At 37.2% G+C, this 21627-nt stretch overlaps 1 protein-coding gene across 2 annotated transcripts in view; it reads left to right on the forward strand.

The window, feature by feature from the left end:
• TOM1 (target of myb1 membrane trafficking protein) overlaps positions 1–20221 on the forward strand; it is a 31333-nt gene extending 11112 nt beyond the window's left edge. The window contains exons 4-16 of one of the 2 annotated variants that reach the window (XM_014072506.2): positions 3484–3633; positions 4391–4525; positions 5190–5336; positions 6220–6336; positions 6574–6707; positions 6817–6850; positions 8115–8229; positions 8567–8687; positions 14582–14657; positions 15850–15912; positions 17716–17775; positions 18232–18271; positions 19116–20221. In XM_014072506.2, coding sequence (XP_013927981.2) covers positions 3484–3633; positions 4391–4525; positions 5190–5336; positions 6220–6336; positions 6574–6707; positions 6817–6850; positions 8115–8229; positions 8567–8687; positions 14582–14657; positions 15850–15912; positions 17716–17775; positions 18232–18271; positions 19116–19270 — 1347 coding nt within the window. In that variant the 3' untranslated portion in view covers positions 19271–20221. The remainder of the gene's footprint in view (positions 1–3483; positions 3634–4390; positions 4526–5189; positions 5337–6219; positions 6337–6573; positions 6708–6816; positions 6851–8114; positions 8230–8566; positions 8688–14581; positions 14658–15849; positions 15913–17715; positions 17776–18231; positions 18272–19115) is intronic. The other variant, XM_014072507.2, reaches the window with a different exon arrangement.
• Positions 20222–21627: the final 1406 nt, after the last annotated feature.

The following is a 21627-nucleotide window of genomic DNA, read 5'->3' on the forward strand; positions in this document are numbered from 1 at the left end:
TTGTCTCCTATGCCCTCTACTGGAGAATTTTTAACACAGGAATATCTCTTTAAAATGTTTAATGCCTTTAAACAAGAAATTAAGGAATTTGTATTGGAACTATATGATGATTTAAAGTCTAAAGTTAATCAAATGAAGGCGAATACGTTTGCAGCCGTGTCTGCTCTGTCAGATTACTCTGCTGAAATAGAGAACAAATTGGAAAGTCTGGAGAAGGCTAATTTTAATTTGACTACCAATATTCAAATTTTACAACAAAAAATTAGAGACAATGAAGAACAGCTTATGATGATAAATTTTAATAGGAAGGCATTTGCAATAAGAGTCAGAGGATTCCGTGAAAAGGAGCAAGAGAATTTGAAACAGACCTTTGCTGAAGCCTTCAGCTGGGAAGCCCGGGACTTAACTTTGATTGGCAGATTCGGAAAATCTATCGCCAGAACTCATTGATAGCGGAACAGCGACAGCTCCCGAGGGACATAATTATACATTTCTCTACAAAAGAATCTAGAAATGCGATTGTGCAAAAGTTTCATAATAACAGTCTCCGAGTTGACGGCCAGGACCTGATTGTTTTCAAAGATATTCCTTTTCAGATGCTGAAAGCAAGAAGGGACTACACCTTTTTAACTAAGGAGCTTAGGAGTCAACAGATTCGATACAGATGGGAGGCCCCTGCCGGTATCACGGTTACATTTGAGAATCAAAGATTTCGTCTTAACTCTGTTTCGGAGGCTCAAGATTTCTATTGTAGGACTCTGAAGGCGGGACTTCCTGACGCGCTTGGAAGAGAGGAGAGACAAGCGGAAGGAGAAGGCAAGCGGCCGGCCATGTGGCTGCAAGATGGAGGGGGTAGCCCCTCCTCCCTCGGAGAAGCAGAAAAACGGAGATTGAGAATTTAGACATTTCAAAATGCTTGCTAAAGTTGAGGACTGAATGGGGGTTTGAGACCTCTCTCCGGTAGAAAAAGCGGACTAATTTTTATCAGAAGGGAAAGCTGGGTGAAACTACTTTGAGCTAGATTCTAAATTAACGTTAGCATAAATTTGATAGTGGTAAACATCAGACAAGCAAGGGATGAGGGTAAAATTTACGTTGTTTAAAGCTTATTAGAACAGAAAGCCGGTTGGGATTATCTTGATAAGTGTAAAAAGAATGCGGAATGATTATGTTGTTTAAACTTTGTTAGAAGGGACTACTTTAAAATAGAAGGTTAACTGACTCTTGCTGAAAGTATTATTTGAATATGTGGAATGATCCATGCTATTTAACTTTTATTTGAAGGGAAAGTTGGTTGAAATCGCTCTGAGTTACATTTTAAACAAATGCTAGTATAAATTTGATAGTGGTAAATATCAGACAAGTAAGGGATGAGGGTAAAATGCATGTGGAATGAACTACGTTATTTAAATCCTATTAGAAGAGGAAGTCGGTTGGAATTATCTTAAGATAGAAATTGATTCCTGTGTAAAGTAATATTTGATCTACGCTGCTTAATTTTACTAAGAAGGGGAAGCTTGGCTAGATTATTTTGAATTACTGTTTGAAAAGGGGGTTAAGAAAGATCATTTACGCTGTTTAAATTTTACTAGAAGGGAAAGTTTGATTACTTGTCTGTAAAGTTATATTTGAATATATGGCATGAACCACGTTGCTTAAATTTTATCGGAAGGGATCATGAGGTTTAGGAAGAGGAACGGGAGAATATACAGAAGGTTGGGGTAAATAGCAAAGAAGTAAGAGACGAGAATAAAATATAGATAGAATGATTTATACTATTTAAGCATAGATAAAGATGGGGGGCTGAGATCAACACAAAGAGTGGTTTCTTTTTTTTTCTTTTTTTCTTTTTTTCTTTTCTCTTTTCTTTTCTCTCTTTTTTTTTCTCTGTTTTTTTTTCTTTTGATATATTACTTTTATTTTTTAATCCATATGTATACAAGATATTTTAGACAGAAGGTAGTGCCAGGTGTGGGCCCTGGGAAGTTGGGAGGATTAGGGATGGGGATTTGTGGGGGGTGGGGTGGGGGGTGTTAACATAGTCTTAATAAGAACAAGAATGTATTTATATACGGTGGTTCTTTTTTTTTTTTTTTTTTCCCTTGGTTCATTTTACTTTTATCAGATCAAACAACACTCGAATAAAGGCATACACCAAGGAGGGAGGTAGAGGGAAAGAAGAGGGAGGAGTAAGGAAGGAGTAAGGGGAATGTAAGGAGGGTGTCCGGGGAGTAAGGGGAGAAGGAAGGTTTGAGGGGAAAGGGAAGTAGGAGGGGAGTGTTAGAGGGAGAAAGGAAAGTTGGAGGGGGTAGATGGGGTGTATGGAGGATGGAAGGGTTAGGTGGGGTTGTGAATGATGAGTTGTGTTTCCTTTTTATTTGTTCGTTTTATTCCCTTTTTCTTTTTTTTCTTTTCTTATAGTAAATACCCTGTATATAAGTGATTGCAAATGGAATGTGAAAAATGAATAAAATATATTTAAAAAAAAAAAAACTTACTAAGGAAATAACCAGAATATTAATGCCACAAATGGCAAGAGACATAAGACTGCACTATTACTGGAAAGACACAGGTTGATGTAATGAAAGCTTATAATAAAAAATTAAGTCAAATTTAGTTAAATTTAGAGCATTATGTATAAAATGACGTGATAATGGATACAGTTAAATGATTGATTAGAAACTCTGTTATTAAATATAACCAATTTTTATTTAGAACATGTTATAAAGATGTAATGTTACTGGAGGATATTGGGAAGAGCTAATGGAATGCCATTATGTGGTTTTGCTTTATTTCTGGAATATTTTATATAAAAGGACGTAAAAACAATTGTAGTCAAATGAAGGTTGAGGTATGATGATAGTAATATATATAAATATAGTTGATTTAAAATATATGATTTGATATGAATTGTAGGTGATGACTGTGGAAGGGATGCACGGAAAAATAAAAAAAATTATTTATTAAAAAAACTTGGTATTTTTACTTCGACTATACATAAAGTTATGCCTTCACTTTCTCTCTCACCTTTGCTTTTTACCATCTGTCGGTGGAGATAGCTTTCCAATTAAGTTTTATTGACAAACTGAGTGGCAGGAAGTTCTGTTCCATTAGGAGGGTGTTAGCAAGGGAGAAAGCTGTTGTGGTAAGTGCCTTATATACCTGGAAAAGAGGAGTGATCTCTAACCTAGAATACTAAATTTTCATAAGCATGGGTTTTTTAAAAACAAATATTGTGAAGATTGTCTGATTTAATTGAAAGGCAATGCAAATACATTTGGCAATAAAAGAATAATTTTATTGGCCAAATGTGAAACGACCATACCTTTCTACTTGCCTGTGAACACCAAGGGCAGTTTTTGCAACCAACGAACTGAATCATTTGGGATTGGTGTTGCATAAGTATTTCTAAAACACCAACTGTAATGTGATCAGGAAATGAAAAAGCAAGTAATTTCTAATGCATCTTATTTGACTTTGCAGGTCCTTGAGACATGTGTCAAAAACTGTGGCCATCGCTTTCACATACTGGTTGCTAGCCAGGATTTTGTAGAAGGTGTATTAGTACGAATCATCCTTCCCAAAAACAATCCTCCAGCCATTGTACATGATAAGGTGCTGACCCTCATCCAAGTAAGTGCATCACTGTCAATCTCTCTGTCTTTCAGAGGGCCCTCCATGTACGTGAACCGTTACTTTGCCTAAACCACGAGCGCAGATTATTTTCATGCCAGTATGTAATCTATGCTTATTAAATAGAAGTAAACTTTCTATCCATGCTTGGTTTCCTGAAGATAAGTGAAATCTGAAACATGTATGTACCTTGTAAATGTATTCAACTTGCATAGTATCAGACCTTATCTTGTATAAAATAATTATTATAAATAATATCAGAACTTATTTTGTATAAATAATTATGTTACTGTTCATGATAAGAGGCAAAACACAGGCAGCAGTCTGAAGTTACCTTTTTAACTCATGAAACCTGCTGTTTCTTTTAGAGCTCAGCTAGAATAGCTTACAAGCCTATAGTCACAGGCTAGAAACATAACAATGTGGTAAGATGGGTGGCGAACAAGTTTAATAAATTAAACATTTTTTAAAAGTTAGAATCAGGCTTTCTAACAGCCATAGATGCTGCTAGTGTTATCGTATATCTAGTATTTATTAGATCATTCCAGTATTTAGACTCATGAATCCAAAAACCTTTTGATAGCTGAAATGTCCAGGGTACAACAGAATATTCAAATCTGGTAACTGTTCTCTGCTTTTGATGCATAGTCTGTTTTTCTTCCATGCTTAACAGAATCATAAAGTTCATGCTTTTTTTTAAAAAAATCACACAGGAATTTAAAAATGAAAAATTGTAATGATTTTTCTGTCTTTATAGTCCTGGGCTGATGCTTTTCGTAGTACACCGGACCTGACTGGGGTTGTGACTGTTTATGAGGACCTGAGGAGAAAAGGCCTGGAGTTTCCCATGACAGATCTAGATATGTTATCACCCATCCATACACCCCAGAGGGTAAATGTTTAATGCAAAATAATTCTTTATTTGAATTACAAATACTAGAGCAAAATATTACATGAATAATATTATATGAAATATATCTTGGAGATATTTAGAAACAGTGATGTTGATTTGTTCCCATGTTTTTCCTGATACATGTTATTAAAAAAAATGAAAGAGCTTTATGGCAAGATACATCAAGTGTAGGGAAAGTAAGCAGATCCCTTGGATTCAACAGGGAATTTATTGCTATCATAATCAGAGTCTAAGAACTATACAGAATTTAAGAAACAGGCTTCATAACCTCTATCAGACATAGCTGAGATTTCTGAACACAAACTTTCTATGCAGTTTTGCACATTTCTCCTAAATCACACAATCTAATTGAAAATCTGCTTTGCTTTGAAAAGCAACATATTTCATCCTATCTTCTGCTCTCTGCTCATGCAGAGAAATGGAAAGAGCCAGGCTGCAATGACTGCTTTGGAAGCCACAGAGAAATATTAAGGGGAATGGGAAACACTTTGAGCTGCAGGACTGGCTCATTATTTAGATAAAAAGAAAACACCATAATTGTGGGTAAGAAAAACACCATATAATAGACTGGCCAGATTTTTAATACCGTAGAAATAACTGAACTGAATAACTGAACTCATCTTCTTTATGGATTTCTCTTTAGACTGTATACACGCCACCAGAGTGCCAGTCAGGAGTTATTTCATCAGCAGATTCTCCTCAAGCGATAGATTCAATCCTGCACCCTGTATCTTTACCACAAGTTCCAGAAATTGCAGCTGAGGCCTCTATCACACCTACGCCAGACCAGGTAAGAGCAACATGAACTACTCCCTTCCCTCTATATAAGAGATTTTCTGGTTGAAGGCCACCGCTTTCTATTCCATTATGGCAAGTTTCTGAAAAAAAGGAATCCACACACTTATGGACCAGTGTCAAAGGAATCCACACACTTATGGACAGTGTCAAAGGACATGTTTGCCTGAAAGAGCAAGCAGTGCATGTAACAATATTATGCAGGTGATTTAGACAGGATATAAGGACTCCTCTCTTTCCTGGGCTGATGGTAAATTCTCTGCAAGCCTATTACCATTTGTCATACAGAAAGGATAGTTTGTCTTTTTTTGCATTCCAGATGTTCATTATAAAAACATTACGTCTGAGCAAAAGCCGGGGGAGAAGAGGAATAGCCAGACTCCCATGTATTATTCACAAATAAGACCACATCCATTAGTACATATGTCACACCCTTTGTCATCTATTCATAACTTATCTGCAACATTTGAAGTGATGCTTCTTAACTTCCACTTTTAGCTGTTAGTCTTTAGGTTATACCGACTATAAGAACATAACACTGGGGACAAAATTCTAGTTATTTATTCTAGCAGGTAGGACAAACTCTGCTGCTGTGGCTATTTGCAACCATCTAACCATAGAGTTGAAGAATTAAAGGCAAAAGAGGAGTAAGTGGTGTTAACTCAAAATCTAAAATAAATTCAAGGAATTTCCTGAAAATAGCCAGGAAGGGAGCAGTTTGTTTATGCTTAAATTACCACATCTAACAAAACAGAGAAAATTTCATAGGCAAGAGCAACCAGACTATACTCGTTGGATAAAATCTTGGTTTGACAAATTAAGGCAACATGTTCATCAGTAATGGAATGCTTAGAAAATGCCTCTGTTGTTGTTTTCAGATTGGAAAATTACGCAGGGAACTGGAAGTGGTGAATGGAAATGTAAAAGTAATGTCTGAGATGTTAACAGAATTAGTGCCAGGACAAACTGAACCTTCTGACCTTGAACTACTCCAGGTAGGAAGTGCTGAAATGTGACATCTACTACTGTTGTTGTGTATATAAGGATTTCATTTAGTTCAACCTAGCAATCACTGAGATGAGCCTTAACCCACCCCCAAAAAACTATATTTTTGGGATTCATGACCTGGATGAGGAAACATAGATTTTTAATTGATTAGTTATTAGCAGCTGCTTCTTAACCTAGCTTGTTTGATTCTGTTCTCGTAACTTGTACCTTACTACTGTGGGTAGGAACTGAATCGGACGTGTAAAGCAATGCAGCAGCGTATATTGGAGCTGATTCCCCGCATCCTTAATGAACAGTTAACTGAAGAGTTGCTCATCGTCAATGACAACCTCAACAATATTTTCCTGCGCCACGAACGGTATTTCTGAGATCATCTTTCCTTTTCCCTTATTCTTTCCCTTCTCTTTTATATGTAAACATAAAAGCCTTGCTGTTTTCCATTGAAACTATCTCTTTGATTCTCATAGGTTTGAACGGCTCCGATCTGGCCAGCCTGCAAAGGTATTTCAGCATTTACTTAGATTGTTTGAATTATAGCCCACCTTTTCTCCAAAAACTCAGTGGAGGATACATGGCACTCCCTTAACCAATCTGTACCCTCAAAGCCATCCAGCGAGGTAGCTTGGGTTTAAACAGTGTGTGGCCTAAAATTATTTATAAATTTCCTTGGCTGAGGTTGGACTTGATCCTGGGATCCTGAGTCCTAGTGCAATTCTTTTACTGAATCACTCTGTCGCTCCTTCAAAGCATGCTCATGTGGTCATACTATTGATATTGCTAGAGAGTGAGAGAAAATAGCTAGTGCCTGCAGCAGCATACTTGAATTTATTTTGTATAGTCCTTCCTGGCTTCAAATGTTTGTAGGTGGGCTTTTTTCCATCTAAAAGTGATAAAGATGTTAAAAGCTCTAGTTGCATTTTGCTGGTGGACTTATCTCCATTTGGTTGGCCAAAATGTTTCCAATACAGAATGTATATCAGTTTATGATTCAGGAAGCATGCCAGTTTATGATATGTAAAACTTTACTAAGTTTTGCATTGACTAGCTTTAGAGAAAGATTCTATGAGGATTGTTCATTAGTATTCCTGGTTGTTTGGACTAATCCTAAACTAGGGCAGTAGCTGTGGTTCAGGGGAAGTTTGTGTACTCTGTGCCAAAGATCCTAGATTCAGTTCTGGCTTTTCCAGAATAGAAATGGACAAGAACAGCCAGTCAATGTAAGAAATAGTTTGAGATGATGAATAATATTTTTTTATCTCATCCTAGAAACACTTTCCTTCCCTGGAACTGAAGTCCGTTAGACTTGTCATTTTTGTCATATGCTTTCATAACCATCCTTTAACAGCATGGCATAAACTTCCGTTTTAGGGACCCCACAGACTTTTACTGATTCCATGGTAGAACCTATATTGGAAGCATGAAGTCTGTCATGTATTGAAGTCTTAAGATGCCCCAAGAAATGCTTGTGTGAGAGTTCCTTTGAACATTGGGTGGCCTTTTCTTTATTTATTTTTCCTTGTTAGAACAGTAAACACCCTTTTTAACTGACTGTTTCATATAACAATAACAGAGTTGGAGGGGACCTTGTGTAGCAACTTTTCATTCATATCACCCTTTTCTGAGGCTTCCATATCCTTGGTTGGATTTTCCCGAAAAATCAGAACACATGATCAGTGAATTGGGAGGCATGTTTTGGAAGAAATGCTGTAATCCTTCACAGTAATCCAAGATTAACAAAATGCATATTCTTTTTTTTTCTTCCAAGCAACAAAATGACACAGAGAATGAAAACAGTTTGCTTGACATGGGACCTAGTATCACACCAGCACAAAAAGTTCCAGAAACTGTCAATACACTTTCATCTCAACTTGCAGGAATTGGTAAGTAGCTCTTTTCCCCATTCATACTCAGAAATCTGGTCATTTTGTGAGCTCTCTCTAGTTTTTATACAATTTCCCTCATATTTTTTTAAAAAACCAAACATCGTTTGAATGTAGGCCAACACACGCAGTCATAGGCAGATTTATTGAGAAATTATTGAAAATTGTATAAAATTACTGATAGCCATCTTTGCCCAAATTAATATTTTCTTCATCTGGAAAATTTGCACCCTCCATGCAAGAAAGCTTGATTCTTCTTTTTCAAATCGATAGATTCATTACATCTTCATATATTTTCAAAATTCTAGATAATACCTTGCTGTCCTTTGCCTTATAGATCTTGGTTCTAACAGTGTCAGTTCAGGTTTACAATCCCTCAATAATTCCAGCAAACTGGAAGAAGAGTTTGATATGTTTGCACTGACCCGTGGCAGTTCCTTAGCTGAACAACGCAAAGAGTAAGTGAATATACCCACTATATTAATATGGGCAAAAATAACGAATACTATAAAGCAAACTTTTGAAACTAAGAGATGAATTGATAATTAATGTATGTTTATATTCAGATTTTACTGGTGTCATTTTGATTTAAAACTGTACAAAATGTTGATTGTATTTTTTAAATGTAGACATAATTTCAAAAGCTGTCAACTAGCTTCCCTTCCATATTTTTCATGTAGAGAAGGAAGTTGTTAATCCAAAATTCTTAAGTCCTTCAAGTTGAAAAAAAATGGGCAAACCAAGTGACTGAAATCAAGGCTGCCAATGTTATGAAGAATAAGTTTTGAAACTGATGTCACATGACTCACGTAGCATCAGTCTTGCCATGTTGTATGTGAAATTGAAAATCTTAGTTTTGGTGTCAGTTTGGGAATGATGGGTTCCCTTAGCAGAGTATTACCATTAGAATTAGATTTCCTTTTTGACAATAGACTACTGAATTTAAGGTATTGATTCCTTAAATTTTTAATACAGTGATACTAACAAAACATATTTTGTGTCTTGTTAAGCCCCAACAATAATAATAGTGTGAATTTGGGAATTAGATTGTTGAGATTTTCAAAAGACTGTTGTTCTACTCCAAAGAACTAGGACAAACCTGAGCTGTAATTAGCGCATTCCTCTTCTCCACTCCCTGTCCCCCTTGGCATTTCCTAAACCTCTAGTAGTTTCTATGAATTGCAGCTGCAATACATTAGAAGGTTTACTGTTAATAGCATGGACAAAATGAAGAACAGATTTATGAATTAGAGCAGTCTAGCAATGTAACTGTCAATTAAGACTAATGCTTTAGTTACTGTTATGCACCTTTCCTGTTCGCTCTGGCTGTAATGGGTTTTCATTGCCTCTCCCAACGTACAGGCACTCTTTCCACAGCTTCCTGCCGCATTGGGTTCCACACTCCTGGGCCTTCTGTCCCTGTCATGCCTTTGCTCCACTGACTTTTTCTGACCTCCAAAAGGGTGCCCAGCCAATGCGGCGTTGCAGTCTTCCTGCAGAAACAGCCTTGTATGTTCTGGAGTGGGCACTATTTGTACAATCTCTCAGAGTGGAGTGATTTTCCAAATCATGCCATTTGGAAAATCATGTCCTTCTGAGAGATTGCAATAATGGCAGCCACTTCCAGAATGGCACGAGGCGGCTTCTGTAAAAGCTTGTGTGGCACATTAGCTGGACACTCTGTTGGAAAAGTGATCTTTGGAGATCTCCTTTCCAAAAGAAAGTCAGCTGATGGGTGCCACGCAGCAGCCTTCCTATATAGAAGCTGCTTAGTGTCATCTTGGAAGCGGGCATCATTTTGGAAATGACTGCTATTCTTGAATTGTGAGAATTGTGACTGCCTCCAAAATAGTACATGCTTCCAGCATAGCACCATGTAGTTTCTGTATAAGAAAGCTGCAGAGCACACAGGCCGGTTTTCTTTCAGAAAGGCAGTCTTTGGAAGAGGTAAGTGGAGCAAGGCCCATTGGGGCTGCCTCAAGGGCGTGGGACTCAGTGGGAAAGGGAACAGGCCAAGGTCTGTAGGAACCGTGCCAAGTGGAAGGTAGGGCCCAGGTAGGACAGGATTGGGTGGAGGAGAATTGTAGCATCCCCAAGATTGGTTGTAAGGGTGAGCAGATTGTCAAGTTCCAGAATTGTGATCATGTGGGCACAGGGTCATTATAGCAGTCAGAATGTCAAGTACAATGTTTAAGTCCCTTTGTTCAGCATCATTGTGATTTAAAACAGTTGCTTAACAGATAGTCAGCAGTTGAGGACTAGCTGCTCATTTATTTATCTAGAGGTGGTATGCAGACTTTCTGCAAGCTGTTATGCAAACTAAAAGCATGAGCTGTTGGCACAGCAAATGACTGAGTTAGCATTTTTTGAGGAAACTGTTCTGCCTGTTTGTCAGAAACTTCTTTGATTTTAATTTTCTCACCTATTCTTAATTACCTAGTGGTTTGAGAGATAAACATCTTAAAAATTGACACAGCTCTTCACTCTATAAAGCAATAGACATTTCCTACAACAGGACTGGCTATTTTGACACACCCTACTGACACGTTCCTGGTGGTACAAAACTATGTATTCACCAAATAGCTTTAAAATAATCATAATTTCCCTCACTTTCTCCCAAGATTTGTTTAATAGGAATAATGGTAGTGCTGATCCACTCTGAAGAATGGCTATGAAAATTACATGAGGCATTTTGTATAGCAAAAAAGTATGATACGAATTTATCTGACTTTAGTCTTGCAACGATATATGGCTAATTCTGAGGGTCTTGCCCAATTCGGTAGTTCCAAAAAAACACAGCTGTGTCCTGATATATTTTTCAGACTTGATGGCATAAGATTAAAGCAAGTCTTTGAGTGACATCGGTGCTAATAGAAACAGATGTTTTTATGGCCATGTGCACTTATGCCCCCTCCAACACTTAGCAAAATAGGCTACGTGCCAGTATGCTTCTCGGCACCACTGATTCAGCTCTTGTAGCCACTGAAGAGCTTATAATGCTTGCCGCAGAGCGCGCCTTTTCAGAGATTCTGCCTGGTTCAAAGATGAAGGAAAATTATAGCAGAGAAAGAATACGGACGCCCCGCATATATACCAGGCTGCACGAAGACTACTCCTGGCCTGCTTGCTTTTAATGGAATACGAAGTAGAATTGGGAACTATATGGAAAGAAAGCAGAGAACTAGAAGCAGCTGAAACTTAATCTCTTGACATGCACTCTGCCTGATCTTTTCCCACTCTGGATAATTGCATAGGAATTGGCAGCATATTTTCTCCATCACTACTTGATCCTCTTACGATTAAGACAAATATAATCTTTCCGATAAAGGGACACCTATCTCAAGTTGGACTGGTTGCCTCCTATTTTAATTTTTTTCACGCAGAAACCAGATCAGGATTATTTATTCTGCAGCATGCCTCTACTTCCGCATATGTTTGTGTTTTTCTTTTTCTATGCTTTGACGGTCAGATCAAGATAACTTTACTGGAGTTGGTCTGGATATCTTTCCAAAACATCATGAACAAGTTCTGGCAACATCTTAAACCTTTCCTGCCTTTCTGCCTTGTCACTGGTATGGTGGTGGCACTCTGCTTCATCCTCGATGCTATTGTGCACAGTGGGCCCTTCACTGACAAGCATTTCTTTGAAAAGTTTGAGAAAAGGTGGCCCAACCCCCTGGCTACAAGAAGGAACACGTCCCAGTGATTATGGGTAGGGCAGAAATATAGTTTGGAGGGAGCTCATTTCTGGCGCAACACCATCCAAGGCTGCATTGGCCCTGTGTAAGAAAGAATTTATTTAGGTAGAGTGTAGACAGAAGGCAGATTTGGATATACTTTAGAGTAAATAACAAAACTTGAGTTATTTTTTCAAAAGGGTGTAACTGTATGAAACAGTTTATATGAGATGATGTTCAGCAGCGCAATAGCTGAGTGCATTAATTAATCTGGAAAAGTTATGCCTGTCTAATTTTACCTGCAAAACAGAGCATGTAATGTGTGTTAAGTTCATGCATTAATGTGAAATAGAGATTTAGAACTATATGCATGTACAGTTCTATACTGAGTGCCTATAACACCATATTTAAATGAAAGTACCTTATTGCGTCTTCCTGTAGAGCTATGATTAAAATAATGTTTGCAAAAATCTCAATAAGCAAGCAGACAGACAGATTGCTAGCGGCAGGGCACAGCAGATTAGTACCTATTATCATCTTTTACATAGCTACCAACTTCAGAATGCCTTCTGTAAAATCTCAGACTAAAAGATAGCATAGAAGAGTGTTTTATTTGCTTAGTATATGCAGGCTGCAAAACTACATTTTTCTCAAAATGGGATGTAGATTTGATTAGAGGAGCAGGTTAGATTCCCAAACAAACTGGGTTTTTAAGGTTTAGTTCCTAAGATGTCGGGCTGAGAAGATTCAGAATCATTGGATGACTTACAGCCTTTCATCTGTTCTCAACCAACTCATTTCAATACTCTTGCAATAAAATTACTTTTTCTAAAATTATTCTTAAATAATTTTTCTAAAATTATTCTTAAATAATTAATCTTATTCTAAATCTCCGTTTAGCAGCAAACAAATTGGTTCTCCATCATCTGTAAACTACTATACCAGAATGAAGTTCAAGCTGACTAGGAATGGATTTTTATGCAAAATGCCTAGGCACCCCATTTAATTCTGGTATTTGACAGATGTGCAAACTCAGAAATCCTTAATTCTAGTCAAAAACAAAACATATTCTGTATGTATGAAATCTGACTTTCTGAATGCTTTATCACATTTGGAAAATATTCAGTGAAACTACATTTGAATATTAAATTTTAGAATGAAATAGTTGCAATTGCTTCCTCTAATATATATACATGCAAATCAATATGCAATAGAGAAATATCTAGCTATCAAAGACTTGGACTTAAAATCTTCGTTGCATCTTAACTCTTTGGTCACTTTACTCTTGTACATCAGTGCTTAAGATTATTTACAGCTATTCTAATCAACTACAAAAACAAAATATTCTAAGTCGCTAAATATAATAAATAATTCACACCAGTAGCATCGTCCAATTATAACTCCAGTCTGGCAAAACATTTTCACATGCCTCCTTAAAAGAGATTAAGTAGCTGAGAAGGAGATTTTATATCTGCAGTACTACAGTTACAGTGGAAATAGTACAGAGATGAAATATGGAGCAAGGACTTTTCTACAGTTTTCACATGGCCTTCTCAACACACAAAGTAAGCCATTTTTTTAAAGTGTGAAGGATTCTACAAACCTGAATTGATGGGTGGTTAAAGGATATACCCGTAGAATAAAGAATGTGCAGGAATTTCTGTGCTGCCAATGTCTTATCAACCTTATTAATGCTATCCAAATGTATTTCAACAACTACTGATAATTACATTTAAGGAATTATTTACAACCTCTAGGAGTAAGCAGTTTTGTCATGGAATTTGGATAGAGATTGGGTATAATCTTTCAATCCCTCAGAAATACACAGAAGAGACTGCAGGTTCACACATTTGCTAGAAGCCATTCTGAGAATGTTCAGCAGTTTCATTGAACATTCATTGTAAATAATTCATCTGAGAGATCTACTGATTACCAATAATGAAATACTGGTTTTCCTGATTGTTATTTTACTTCTAAATGTGAATCCTAACTTTGTATGCAACTATCTGAACTATCTATTTTCCAATCTACAATACAGTTGCATTTGCTGTTTTATTTCATCCTCAAATGACCACAGCTAATCAGTATAATAAATTAAATCTAATATCCGATTTCACTATCTATTCCTTGAAAATTCTTTAATATTGTATGAGCCAGATAAAAAAGACAATTGAAGGAGAGTTTTTTAATTTTGACATTAAAATTTTCTCCAAATTCTTTCTCTCTCACATCTCTTTATTAAACTTTTGTTTTATGATCAACCTAAGTACATCTATATGCCAGTATTTACCAAATTATGGGATGGATGGATGGATGGATGGATGGATGGATGATAGGTAGAATCACGTCAATCACAGTATTTTTTTTCTTCAAAGAAAATGTAGTTTACACATAAGAATATTCAACTGTTATGCATCAAATAAATAAGAAAGTTTAAAAGAAAATGACAAATTAGACATGTAATGTAATTTATATAATACATTTCTATTGGGCCTGATTATTGGTATGTCTATGTGGTGTGTGTGTGTGTGTGTGTGTGTGTGTGTGTGTGTGTGTGTGTGTAAGTGTGTGTGTAAAGGACTCCCAACCTCACCCCAGAAATATGGAACATAATTTGTGCTTTAGATAAAATGCCCAAACCCATGTCTATCGGCTAACCTGATTTCCTCTTTCAGGGTGAAGTATGAAGATCCTTTAGCAACAAAAGGTCTAGCTGGAGCCTTGGATGCCAGACAACAGAATACAGGAGCAGTGAGTAGCTGTCTATCAAACTGTGTATATATAACTACATAACTATATAATTGAAGAGGCATATAATGCCTATTCAAGGCATCATATCCTGCCTATTCAAGGCCTCCCCATATGTACTACTGACCTCCAACCAGCACAATCAGTTATTTTGCTGAGACAATGTGAAGTGAAATTCAAAATAACTGAAAGATGCTAAATTTGGAGAAATGATAGTAATTATCTCTCTTGATAATATGAGATAAACATATAATTTCTATGTTTTCATGTATAATTTGTATATGAATATATCTACCACTCCAAAGTAAGAGAACATGCATCTACTCATAGTGAGGATAAATACTGTAAGGAGGAGGCAAAATGATTTCAGATTTCAATTCATTTTCAAGCAATTTTTTCACAATACTGTATAATTCCCACAATAGTTCATAATAAATCACAATAGACTACTTATATACGTTCAGCAATAATGCAAACTAAAGATCCATAGTAATGCACTGCATTATGCTCAATAGTTCATTAAAATTCAATTGAATTGGAAAAACATAATCCAAATATTTAAAAGATATTTCCACAAAATTCTGAAATATATAACATTTTAATCAACCCAATACTTCGGTTTCACAATACAGTATCTTGGAATTATTATACCTCAGCCATAAGAAAAGATGCTAATTAAAAATGCAATATGTATCATTGAAATTCTTCAATTAACAATCATCAAGCTCCAAAAATACAATACTAAAAAAAAAACCTTTTGCAAAAGAGAATGAGTCCTATGCATTCATGCTGGGGTAAATACAGTCAAAAAGATGAGCAGTTCTCTAAATATATTGCCTTCCTGTGTTGAATCCACTTTATGCTAACATAGTTTTCAAATATAGTCCATCTGAATCAAGCTTCTTTTGAAGTCTGAGTTACACCCCTTAAATAGCTATCCTCCTTTAATTCAGTCCTTAAGAGCAAATGGCACTGTTTGTCCATTCAGTTTCTTTCTGTTCTGTAGATAATTCAACCTTCTCTTATGGACTTGGGTCATAAATTCCTTCAATTTTGTTAAAAAGAATGACATGAGAGAAGTTCCCCATGATCTTTTAGATAGAGGGGATACTTCCCCTACTAAGAACATTGCTCCCTGCTTTCCTCATCACCCACATTTTCTATCTTCTTTGAAAACAAATTTTCTCTTAACTAGCTGGAGCCAGGTGGTACTACTGATGAGGCCCCGATTTCAAACTGGATGATGCGCCAAGGAATGGTGAGAATGTATCTTCACTGCTGGGGAAGATTTTAAAAAGCACTTAAAGAATATTAAGCATATTGTGGCACAGATTTAACACTGTGTGGGGACAGCAGCAGACTAAGTGATAGGATTAGATTTGAAGCCAAGAAACCTCTTCTTCAAAATGCCACATTCCAGATTCTACCCGGTAGAGGAACAGTTTTTTACAATAGCCAAAACAGAATCTTCTACAGCTTTTGAATTTATTCCCACCATCTTTGTAACATGATGTGTATAACTCTGAATGCACTTGCATTGCATTGCAGTCCTGAGGTTATGTACAAAAAATCCAGTATTTCTTTCATGAAAGACTAGAAATGTTCTCCTTATTTCAGGAGGGAGAAAGGCTGAAAGGATTATGAAGTGACCATAACTAAAAGGTTCCCTATCAAGCAAGGATTTGTACTTTTCACATAGTGCTCATTCAGTCATCTAGTGACAAGTTCTGCTTTGCCTCTTCTTTTGACTTTTTTCTGTAGCACTCACTTTCAGGAGAAATATACGCACAAGCACTAGGAATATCCAGCTGCCTATCATTTTGATCCTGGGATTCCAGGATTATACATGCCATTCAGTGGAGGATTAAGGCTCACTGGCGTCCTAAGCATGGACAACTCTTGATTCCCCCCCTTCTTTGCACACACTGTACAAATCTTCATTGTTTTTTTTTTCCTCAGCTTCGTGATGCCCCCTTGGACTTGGTGCCCTAAGCACATGCTTAGTCTGCTTAATGGTTAATATACCATTGATGCCATTGAATTAATCAATAACATCAACCTAGGATTCGAATTGTACTGCTTTTCCAAGCTGAACCCATACACTGTTCTGGATTACTTTAATAGCTCTCATTTCCATCTGTTCCAGAAAGCTTTTCTGGGGATAAAATAAATTATGACCACATTTTTCTTAATAATGCTTCTCTTCCCCAAATTTTCTACCCAGTTTGATTTGAACAGAAGAAGAAAAAAGAGCTTTATCTTGGCAGAGGGAAGAGAATGAGATAAAAATAGATCAGATTCTGGTAGTGGCTTTAAAGGAACTGATTGTATGATTTCTTCCCTTGGGCTAGTTGGCTTCTATTCATTTGGTTCTTTACTCTTTGTTTCCCAATGGTTTTGTAAACAAAAGCTGAGTACTTTTTCTGCCTGAATAGTATTTATGCTTTAACTTTGACTTTAACTTAATCTTTCTTAACTTATGAATCTGTCTATTGAGATCACACCTGCTTGCTTTTGAATAGTGAAAGCCAAAATAAACATATATTCTTTCTTTTGCACATTCTGGCTTATCAAGATAAGCTTACTTGGTTTAAGATAGGAACATGAACTTAAAAATGAAGAAGTGAGGAAGTAAGAAGTGGAGTTTTATCATTACATTGTGAAATTACAATATAATTCCCCAGGCAAGTTTTCATTTTTTGTTTATAATGGAAACAAAACCCTTTGTATCACAGTCACGGGCAATGTTCCCTCTAATTTTTTTTCAGTGTATGCAGAAAAGTATAGTGTTTGAGCGGCACATTTTCATGTCTGAGCACCTGAATTTTTTTCACAGATGTTTCACAGAGCAATTGATTTATAAGATCTGAATTGGAAAGGAGAAAAATGGTTTTGTGCATGTGTGTGTGTGTGTGCACGACGCTAAGAAATGTTGAACCAAGAATTGCACTGATTTAAACCATGACTTTTTAACCCTGAGGGTTGAGGTTATTTATTTTTTTACAAACATGGATATGCAAGGACTATTTGGTCTTTTTCTTTTTCTCACTTTCCTTCTCAGATTCCTGTATCCCAGGCTGCTTTCATGGAGAATATTGAACAGTGGATCTCCGCTGAAGGGGTATGTAATAAAGATGAAATGCTCGTGTATAAGAAGGAGTTAATTACTTGCTCACCCTTGTGGGGAGGGACATACATAACAAAATGGTATATCCTGGGAGGGCGGGGAGAGGAATCTTAGATTCTGTCTCTAGCTTAGAGGTGATCAGTATTAACTCCTGAGCCTGACTTCCTCTCTTGCGTTACTCTCCTTGAGTCTCTTCTGACAATGAAAAGGAAATGTCTACTTTTCCTTTCTTGTGGCCAGGTCTGTCTGTCACTGACAAATCAGTATTAAAAACAGAAATTTGATATCAGTGTCCCAAATTCAACTGCTCCTTGAAACACATTACTCTGTAGGTATGGTGGGTGAACATATACCAGATCTTAGTATGTGTGGAAAATTCTGTTCCACGTGAGCCCTGCGAGCTTCCATTTACTCTTATTTGGTTTCCATATTGCCTTTTTTTCTCCTCAGGGAAACGAGACAGTGGATCCAAAGGGTGTCACCAGTGAAGGCAAGTTATACCAATCATATATTCTATCCTTTATGACTGATATTCTCCAGCTATTCGGCCTGAAATGTTCTTCATCTATTGACCCCTTGTGTACAAAGTCTAAAATCAAACCATCCTATATTAACAATACACAAACATGATTTCTTAGCATACCTGTAATTTTTGTAACCCCCTAATAGGGTTACCAGAATCTGTTAGACCTGTTAGAGTGGCCAGGCCGAGATCTTTCAGACACTGTAATACTTGGCAAGAATGCAGGAATGAAGTAATTGCCCCCTGCAAACACCCCTCCCCTTTCACTCCTCTTTTGTTCCCTATGGGAGGGGTCATTCACCATCCACCCGTGACCTTACTCCCAAGTCAACCCTTGTTCCTTAGCTGTTCCCTTCATCTGGCAACTCTGCGCATGCATACACTGGGAAGAGGCTCCAGCTCTGATTTCAAAGGCAGCTGATAACTATCAGATGGCCCCAGCCCCCATCTCTGCCTCCTACGCACTCGTCGGAGCCTTTCCCCAGACTCCAGGACTGGCCCATGTTCCTCTCCAATCTCCTCACTATCCAAATCTGTTGTCAGCTCTGCTTGTCACTGGCGTTCCACAACAAAGAGAATATTTATAACTCAGACTTGAAATGGGGGATCCTTGGTAATCTCTGGACTTGATTGTTTTCTTGCAGGTATTTCATTACCCGTTTGGGTAATGAAAGGTCTGCAAGAAATCAACCAAGCTCAGAGAGCACCAAGAACCCCCCATAGATATTTCAATTGTAATTCCTCCCAGTGCTCTTCCAGCCCTGGCTTAATTCTTCCTCTTTTAAAATTATCCGTAATTCTTTTTCCCCAGAGTTTGACAAATTCCTTGAGGAGCGTGCAAAGGTGGCAGATCGACTTCCTACCCTTCCCAGCACCCCCACAGGGGCTCTTTCCACATCAACATCCACTAACTCTGGTCCTCAGCGAAAGAAGGACAAAGAGGAAGATGCAATGTTCGCTTTATGAGCCGTTCTGCCGCTTGGTGTGCCGTGGTGACAAGAGGACCTGTGTGTTCTGCACTGCACTTCTTGTGGGAAGAGAGGGGAATCCAAAGGAGACAAGATCGGAGAAAAGAATCTTCCCCTTTCCCTCTTCCTGCCTTCTTTCCAGACTGCTTCGGGTTAGGTTAATCATTGCTGCAATAGGGGACACTAAAGCAAAGCAAGCAGTAGGAAGAGGTTGCAGAGCTGTCAGATGTATTTGCCAGATGGATGGGGATTTCTCCAGGGAGATCTAGGCAGTCTTGGGTGTGTTCTTCATTGTTTTGTTTTGCATATCTTTCTCCAATGATGATGACTCTTAAATGTCGTGCTAAAAATGGGTAATAGGATTTGTCAGTTTTTCCCAATACCACAGGAAGTTGCACAAAATGGTCAAATTGAGCAGCTTCTTTCAATTCTTAGCTAGCTTTTCTGTACTTTTCTTCTCCTCTAGCATTAAGGAAACTACACATTCAGTTTGCTGTGACAAAAAACAGAGTACTGTTTGTGGTCTTTTTTCACACACACACACATGTAAACACTCAGTTACATACCAATATTTCTGCATGAAGAATTCTACTCCCAAGCCAAGCACATTCTCTCTCCAGTCCAGATAGCAGCTGCATAGTGCACAATTCTGAGCAGTATCAATTTCTTCCAAGGCTGTCTTTTTTCAGTTTGCAAAGCTAGAATGTCCAGGAGGCAAAGACTTTTGTGAAAAAAAAGTTGAATCTGATGGAACTCGCTATCATGAATTTTCTGTTTTCACCATAATTTTCCCTTAGATTCCGTTCCACTATCATTCTCAGAAAGAACTGCAAATGACATTCATCAGGTTTATGGTTAAAGAATGGTTTTGGGGGAAGGCAATATTGAATTATGTAATTGGGAGACTTGCTTTATATATGCCATATTAAAGAAATGACTTCACTACAAATATGTGTTTTCTGTCAAATTTGACTTGCAGTTTAATACAATTTCTAATCAAATGTGGAGAAAGAGTACAAGGAGAAGCAGTCAAGAGGATTCTCAACAAGAATTTGTAGTTCCTAGCAGAAAAAAAAGCAAGGAAGTAACTCCTAACTGAAGTTTGTCTGTATTAATTTAGACTTTAAAAAGAATGTGAACATTTGCCGAGTAGATGCCACCTGTACATATCCAACTGAACATGGATATTCTTACACCAAGCCCATAAAACTCAAGCTGTATATAGCACTGAACTAGATAAGCTGTACAGTTAATATTAGCATCTGTCAGTTTCTGTAATTAATATGACAGCATTTTTTTAGAAAATGCAGATAAACTTATCTTTCTTTTCAGTGGCTCTAAATTGGGAATCTTGTATATTAAAATCTTGGCATATCATAATTTCTTTTTGAAGTTCAGTATACCGTAGTGTTTTTAGCTTTAAAAGTGTTTCCCCCGATTTAATTTTCTACTTTTAGTATATTTTGACCGTTAGGTTATAAAGAAGCCAAAACTGATAATTAAAAAAAAAATGTTTCTGGTTGTTGGTGATGAGGGACAAACAAGTAAAGAGAGAAGTATATTTATTTCAATTGGATGTCTAAACGTGAGAAAAGAGTTAGGCAAACCTAGCAGCTCAGAAAAACTTCACAAATTGTCCAGGTAAATGCCAGAGTTGCACCTATGCATACCATTCACATCACAGTTACTATATTTGTAAGATACCAATCAGATAAGTGCTATAGTGCACATAGGAAGCTGTAGACGCTGAACTTCATGATGTTAAATGGTCGTCTAGTTGTGATCAGTCAGGTCGGCCATATTTCTGGACTTTCTATTCTGCTGAATGAGATCCTGGACTTCTACTTTGATAGCATCCTGAACCAGCTACAGATTGAGAAACAATATAGCAGAACCTGGCATTTTCAGGTAATTAAGGACAGGGACCATTGTAGATAATTCCTTGCTGTAATAAAAAAATTTATACTAAAAATGACAGAAATGCATGCTGTTCAAGGATGTCCAGATTGTTACAGGCAGATATTCCTGAAAGAATACTCCCAAAATGATGTCGATGGTTATGACCAGATGTGCCACAAGAAGCACATTTTGCTAATAGATTTCCAAATGGATTTAGTTGTTTTGGTCAATTTCACAATTCATGGGAGTCCTTATTGGGATGATGGGCTACAGCCCAGAGTTGCTATTTTCAATGGAACGGTACTGACCCAATAGGTGATTTTCAGGAAAAATCAAGAAAATCAGGGTGGGGGAGTTATTTATGTCAGCACTAAAAGGTATCAATAAGGGTTTGGCTATATAGGCATATTTCCTCTGCTGCCATTGTCCAGGCCAAACTTTTTGCTTCTGTTATCC

The sequence above is a fragment of the Thamnophis sirtalis genome, unplaced genomic scaffold, assembly GCF_051295495.1.
Source record: "Thamnophis sirtalis isolate CommonGarterSnake01/CBP01778 unplaced genomic scaffold, rThaSir2_p1.2 scaffold_9, whole genome shotgun sequence".
NCBI lineage: Eukaryota > Metazoa > Chordata > Lepidosauria > Squamata > Natricidae > Thamnophis > Thamnophis sirtalis.